Raw genomic sequence first — 7,264 nt, forward strand, 5'->3', positions numbered from 1 at the left:
TAATTACCCTAACCTGTCTAGTTAACCTAATTAACCTAGTTAAGCCTTTAGAAGTGTCCTGAAAATATTTAGTCAAATAATATTTACTGCCATCATGGCAAAGATAAAATAAATCAGTTATTAGAAATGAATTATTAAAACTATTATGTTTAGAAATCTGCTGAAAGAATCTTCTCTATATTAAACAAATTGGGGGAAAAATAACCAGGGGGTCTTTTAATTCAGGGGGTTTAATAAATACTTCAACTGTACATATTTGTCTTAATATTTTGTTTAAAATTTATTTATGAAGTAAATAAATTTCAGTTCTTGTTGTTTGAGTTTCCCAAAACCTTTTTTGAGTCCTTTGCCACCAAATATATACATTTCGAATAAATATTTTTTTAAGACTCACAAATAAAAAAGCTTTTGTTGCATTCAAAATAGTTTATCCAGCTGACATTTTCTTAGTCATTTTTCTTAAAAAAAAATTTTACAGTATAACAATTAATTATAAATTATTCCAATCTTTATATAAAGCTGTGCGGCACTGCAAAGCACTGTGGGTTTGTAGTAGTGGATTGGTTTGTGCTGGAAGGAGACCTCAAGCTGCAGCAACCTGATTCATCCTGTGGAGATCCAGTGGGGAAGAAGGAAGTGGACAAAATTAAGGTGGAGGACAAGAAGGAAGAAAGAGGAGGACGAGATGGAGGATACAATAATTGAGAAGGAGTAGGTGGAAGATAAGATTAAGAAGGAGAAGAAGATTAAAAAGAAAATGAATGGAGGGAAAGGGAGAAGAAAAAAGGGGGAAGATAGAGAAGGCAATGATAGAAAAGGAGGAGGTGGATGACAAGATTAAGTAGGAGGAGAAGATTAAAGAGAAGAATGATTGAAGGAGAGGGTGAAGGAAAAAGATGAAGAGAAGATGGAGGAGAATGATGGAGAAGGAGGAAGTGGATGGCGATTAACGAGGAGAAGATTAAAGACAAGAATGATTGAAGGACAGAAAAGGAAAAAAGAAGAGACGATGGATAAGGAGGAGGTGGATGACAAGATTAAGGAGGAGGAGAAGTTTAAATAGAAAAAGGATTGAAGGAAAGGGAGAAGGAAAAAAGAGGAAGAGGAGATGGAGAAGGATGGAACACAATGAGAAAACAATAAAAATATATTTATTCAACAATGTACTTTATTGTGTCTGGTGTTGTGATTATTTCCTCTTTATGTATAATTTAAGTGCTAAAAAATACACACATGCTGCAAAGCTGAAGTATTCGTCATCATACCTTTATTTAATTTTCATGCTTATAGTTGTGTTTGTTTAATTATCACCTACCTTTGAAATAAAATCTTTCCTAAACAAGTTTCAAATTAAAATGTAACATTTTATCTGTAACAATAAACCTAAAAAATTAGTTTGTATGTTTTTGGTCAATTTTTGTCATTAAAGGTAAAACAGAGATATTTTAACAATTTAACAACAACAGTGTAAAAAGCAGTTTAAAACGACATTTATTTATTTATTTATTTATTTATTTATTATACATTTTTTTATGTAGCAAGCTTGCTTGGGCGCGGGACTGATGCGCGTGCACGCCGAGCCAAAGTGTCAACATACGATTGTGGCGCGAAATTTCTTTCAGCTTCTTCTCAGGAATAAACGACAGGTAAAATGTAATTTCTGTTCTAAAAAAAATTAAAAATAATTAATTAACAACGTTATGACAAGGAACAAGACACATTTTTTTATCACAGCGCTTCAACAAAACGTACATGTAAATTAGCCGGTTTAGCCGCAAGTTTTAAATGATTTATGGTAAACTTGTTACCAAATTACGTGGTTAATAGCATGCCAAATCACAGGTATTTTATTATAACTTAAACGTTCTTTTTGTCTCATTCAAAGTATGAAAGTTTTGGAGGAACAAACTTTGGAAGAGGAGTCGGGATACCAAGATGATGAGGTGATTTACATTCATTTTCAGGCAGCCACAGCCCATTCAATCGTGCAAAAACATGCTTTTTTATTTAACCGTGTTAGGTCTTGTGTTTATAAAAAATATAACATCATAATGGTGCATAAAGCAAAACACTCATGTCAAAACCATAAAATACAACTGTACAGTAAAGTGGTGTACAGTTCTAACACAGCCTAAACATTAAATGGAATAGTCGTTATTAATACATATTAGAGGTATCTCTTTTTTTACTTCATAATTCAGAAAAAGACTGTAACCAGTAACAACAATAAAGTATTGTAGAATAAAATACTGTTTATAATCAGGCTAATTATGAGCACATCGATCTGTTAAAACCTTCAGATTAAAGATATGAATAAAACTAAAGTTGGTTAAAATGAATGCTGCTAAAGTGGAGATTTATGGCACAGTACAGAAGAGGAAAACTCATTTTGATTGACAATATTGAAATTGAAATCCACTGCCCAATGAAAAAAAAATGTGTGATAAAAGAAACACTCACATTGTATTTTGGCTGTTATCTTTACATAAGACTGATAAACACTTTATGAAAACCCCAAATTCTCAAAACTGACAAGCACATGATTTTTTAACCTACAGTTTCTCAACTTAAATCTGAAAATCCCCACTTGTTTTTTATTTATTTGTTGTTTCTATGTAATGTGATGAACATTTGCTATCAAATCTCTTCCAGGAATCCTTTTTTCAAGACATTGAGCTCTTGCAGAAGCATGGCATTGTAAGTAAAATGTTGTTATTATGAAGTTATGAAATGATCATGAAAGTGGTTCTCACCCATAATGATCTTTCTGAAGAACGTGGCCGACATAAAGAAACTGAAGTCTGTAGGGATTTGTACGGTGAAAGGCATCCAGATGACCACACGCCGTGCTCTCTGTAACATAAAGGGACTTTCTGAAGCTAAAGTGGACAAAATTAAAGAAGCCGCTGGAAAGTTGCTGGTAATTTGATGTGTTGGTTGACATGATTTATATATTTTTTGCTGTATTTTGTAACTACTCATCGATCAAGGAGGTTGTAAATGTAATATGTTCTGTTCATTCATGCAGACATGCGGATTCCAGACAGCATCTGAATACTGCATCAAGAGAAAGCAAGTGTTTCACATCACAACTGGCAGTTTGGAGTTTGAGTAAGAAGCTTTATAGGTCTTACATTTTTAGACACCAAATTTTATTTGTGGCTAGAATTTGTTTTTGTGTGGTGAACTGAACAATTTAAGTATAATCTACAAAACTGGCAAGGTAAATAAACTGAAATATGTAAGTTTTGGAGGACTCATTTACTCCAATAAACTGAGGCAAAGAGTTTACTTTATTCATTTAGTTCAGTCAACTTATTAAGGTTTTCAGTGTACAAGCAGTAACATGTTGTTTTATATATGTTTTCCGATGAAAGTCTTACATTGTTGACATGAAAGGAGAAACGGTTTATTCATATTTACTTTAGCAAACTCCTTGGAGGAGGTGTGGAGAGTATGGCCATCACCGAGGCTTTTGGTGGTAGGGTGATGTTTTGATTTGAAACCATAATGATATGTTAGGCATTTTCCGTACATCACTTCTGCCAAAATGATATGTTTTTGTCTTTGTGAATTGTTTCCCATGCCTCATTTAGAATTCAGAACTGGAAAGACTCAGCTCTCACATACTCTGTGTGGTAAGAATGAATCTTGTGTAAATGTTAAATGCGGAATTTAATTCTCATTTTTAGACCATTCACATCATTTTGTTTTCTTTTTTCCCTTCAGTTACTGCTCAGCTTCCTGGGGAATTTGGGTACACAGGAGGAAAGGTCATCTTCATTGATACCGAAAACACCTTGTATCATTTGTGCATTTGCTTGCTGTGTGTGAGTGATTCATTTTACTAAATCCATTTCATATGGAGAAGTCATTCTGAACTTTTTACCTTAATAATTGTGAACATCAGTCGGCCTGAGAGGCTGAAGGACATCGCTGACAGATTCAATGTGGATCATGAAGCTGTTCTGGACAATGTGCTTTATGCACGTGCGTATACCAGTAAGAATAGCTGCTACTTCTTTGTTTAGTTTTTGTGTGTCATTTTACTTGAGAATCTATTTGGCTAGACAAAGAGGAGCCACAAAATGTGTGTTGTGTGTTTTGTTACAAATCTGTCTCTATTTTTAATTTTTGAGGTGAGCATCAGATGGAACTGCTAGATTTTGTTGCAGCCAAGTTTCATGAAGAAGGTGGTGTCTTCAAGCTTTTGGTGAGTCTGGTAAGAGATGGAAGAATGTGTAAATCTTCTGAGGTAACTTTTTAGGTAGAGCTTTTACTTAAAGTTTATTAAACATTTATTATAGTTAAGTGTAAAAAAGCTAAAAGAGCTGTTTTTGGATTAATGAAACTGATTGTATTTTTAAAATTGTTAGTTGGTACACATAAATTGCTCACCTGGAATATAGATTCCTGAAAATTCCATTTAACACACAAATTATTGAGAAGTTTCATGAATGGCAGCTATTGTTCGTTTGTAAAAAAATAATTCAAGCTGGTCAATTATTACAGTTTTACCTCTTGCAAAACTTAAACAAATTTGTCACAAATAGTAGTTTATAGCATTTATGGTAATGAGAATTTACTTTTCTATGTAAGCTGTTGACCAGTCACAGCAGAGTGCACTTTCTGGCAAATCAGAGCAGATAACACAGTGTTTAGAGACTGAATCCTTTAATAAATTGTTGTGGACTGTGAGAAAAAAGGTGATGCTGCATGTATAATTGAAGGTGAAATTATTAAATTATTAGTCCTGTAAAATACATACACACATACACACACACACACACACACACTCACCGGCCACTTAAAACCTTACTAGTACCAGGTTGGACCCCCTTTTGCCCTCAGAATTGCCTTGATCTTTTGTGGTATAGATTCAACATGATACTGGAAATATTCCTCAGACTATATACAAATAAATACTCAGACCAGCCCATCTGGCACTAACATCCATGCTACATTCAGTCACTAAAAGTACCCTTCTTCCCCATTCTGATGCTCTGTTTGAACTGCAGCAGATCGTCTTGACCATGCCTACATGCTTAAATGCATTGAGTTGCTGACAGGTGATTGGCTGATTAGAAATTTGCATTAATGAGCAGTTGGGAGGTGTACCTAATATATATATATTATAATATGGGGCGACGCGGTGGAGCAGTGGGTAGTGCTGTCGCCTCACAGCAAGAAAGTTGCTGGTTTGAGCCTCAGCTGAGTCAGTTGGCATTTCTGTGTAGAGTTTGCATGTTCTCCCCGTGTTTACGTGGGGTTTCTTCTGGGTGCTTTGGTTTCCCCCACAGTCCAAAGTCATGCACTATAGGTGAATTGGGTAAGCTAAGATTGGCCGTAGTGTATAAGTGTAAATGAGTGTGTGTGTTGGTGTTTCCCAGTAATAAGTTGCAGCTAGAAGGACATCTGCTGCGTAAAACATATGCTGGATAATCTGGCGGTTCATTCCGCTGTGGCGACTCCAGATTAATAAAGGGACTAAGCCGAAAAGAAAATGAATGAATGACTATATATATTATTTCGATTTTTTCCAATTGAGTACAGACGAAACCACCATGTGGTTTTAAATGGCACTTTAAGCAGAATACTAGCCTCTTGCAAAAAAACTAGTTAAATATTATGTACTGTCATCATCGCGAGGACAAAAAAGTTACTACAAACTAGTTATTAAAATGTATGTTTAAAAATGTTTGTAAAAATCTTTTCATTAAAGAACACTCAGGAAATATTTGAAAACATAAAATATAAATCTTAAAAATAATTTAATGCTGGCACTTCATTCTTGTGACCATCAACATTTAATTTCCCACAGATAATAGACTCAATAATGGCTCTGTTCCGGGTTGACTTCTCTGGAAGAGGAGAATTGGCAGAGAGACAGCAGAAGCTTGCACAAATGCTCTCTAGACTGCAGAAGATTTCTGAAGGTTTGTAGAAATCATCATATTTGAGAATAGCAGTACTAGTATAACATGATGGCAGTCAGTCTTCTCTCCGCTGAAGTAAGCTTAAATTCAGTTTTCTCACCACCACTTTATTAATAAAAATATAAACCTTTTTGTGGGATATAGAATACAATGTTGCCGTGTTTGTCACAAACCAGATGACTGCAGACCCAGGAGCTGGAATGACGTAAGTAGGGGGAACAAATAAGAAAAAAGAGATGTTGATGAATGTTAAATGAATTATTATGATCTTAGATTTCAAGCAGATCCTAAAAAGCCCATTGGAGGACACATACTGGCACACGCCTCTACCACACGCATCAGCCTGAGGAAAGGCCGTGCTGAACTGAGAATTGCCAAGATATTTGACAGGTAATTTAAGGATTTTCTCTACATTTTCTATACAGAGTTTATTGAACACATTTCGAATTACTATTGTGTATGAAATGTGATATATAAATAAACTGGCCTTACCTTAGGCTTAGAATAAGGTTTTATCATTTAGCATCAGTCAGTGCAATGTGTATAGAAGCCTGTTTCTTAGAAGCCTAATTAAAAAGGTGATTATTAAATGACCATTCTAACTGTTTACACAATTTGTAGAAAAAGATTGTCAATTGTGAGCTGAAAAAAGGTTTGAGAAAACAATTACATTTTGAATTTTACTTAACTAATGTTTTCAAACAGAAGTGAACCTTATTAAAAATTGGAACCTTATTCACTTACTATAATACATTGTACTATATTTCTGAATTAAAAAAACAGAATTCATAAGTGAAACATTTTCACATTTCTAGTTTAATTTATTTGTATATTTAGATTGATGTGGTTATCATTCACTTTGCATGTTTGCATTATAAAGAAATCCTTTGCTTTTCCACAGCCCACACATGCCAGAAAACGAAGCTACTTTTGCCATTACGGCTGGAGGAATAACAGACGCAAAAGACTAAAACTGCACAGAAAGAGTGTTATAAAATGTCGCCAGTTTGTTCTTGCTGGAATCTGTTCAGGTGAAAACTCAAATCCGCTGTACCTATTTATTTATTATTTAATTTATCATACACCTGTATCTCTGCATAAAATTAATACAATGCACATTTATGTTTTCACTTGGTCTAATTGTAATAGTTTGTGATATATTTATACAAGTCAAGTTATATTGTAAATACAATTACATTAAAATGGTTAAAATACAAGCTATTTCATATGTCTGTTATTATTATTATATGCAAAGCACTTGTAATTTCACCACATCAGCCTTAATTTGAAAAGCTGCTGATGTGGTTATCATCACATATGGTCGCTGC

The 7,264-nt window shown here is 34.2% G+C and overlaps 1 protein-coding gene across 2 annotated transcripts; it reads left to right on the forward strand.

Moving 5' to 3' along the window:
- The first annotated feature begins 1,229 nt into the window (after nucleotides 1-1,229).
- dmc1 (DNA meiotic recombinase 1) lies at nucleotides 1,230-7,157 on the forward strand. 2 transcript variants are annotated; one of them, XM_073917650.1, is made up of 15 exons: nucleotides 1,230-1,429; nucleotides 1,539-1,646; nucleotides 1,886-1,943; nucleotides 2,653-2,697; nucleotides 2,774-2,920; nucleotides 3,029-3,111; nucleotides 3,429-3,481; nucleotides 3,597-3,638; nucleotides 3,730-3,802; nucleotides 3,911-4,002; nucleotides 4,140-4,213; nucleotides 5,822-5,936; nucleotides 6,081-6,141; nucleotides 6,210-6,326; nucleotides 6,838-7,153. In XM_073917650.1, exons 3-15 carry the CDS (start codon nucleotides 1,887-1,889, stop codon nucleotides 6,905-6,907), a joined length of 1,029 nt encoding a protein of 342 aa, XP_073773751.1. In that variant the 5' UTR covers nucleotides 1,230-1,429; nucleotides 1,539-1,646; nucleotide 1,886; the 3' UTR covers nucleotides 6,908-7,153.
- Nucleotides 7,158-7,264: the final 107 nt, after the last annotated feature.

The sequence above is a fragment of the Danio rerio genome, chromosome 12 (assembly GCF_049306965.1).
Source record: "Danio rerio strain Tuebingen ecotype United States chromosome 12, GRCz12tu, whole genome shotgun sequence".
In the NCBI taxonomy this organism is placed as follows: Eukaryota; Metazoa; Chordata; class Actinopteri; order Cypriniformes; family Danionidae; genus Danio; species Danio rerio.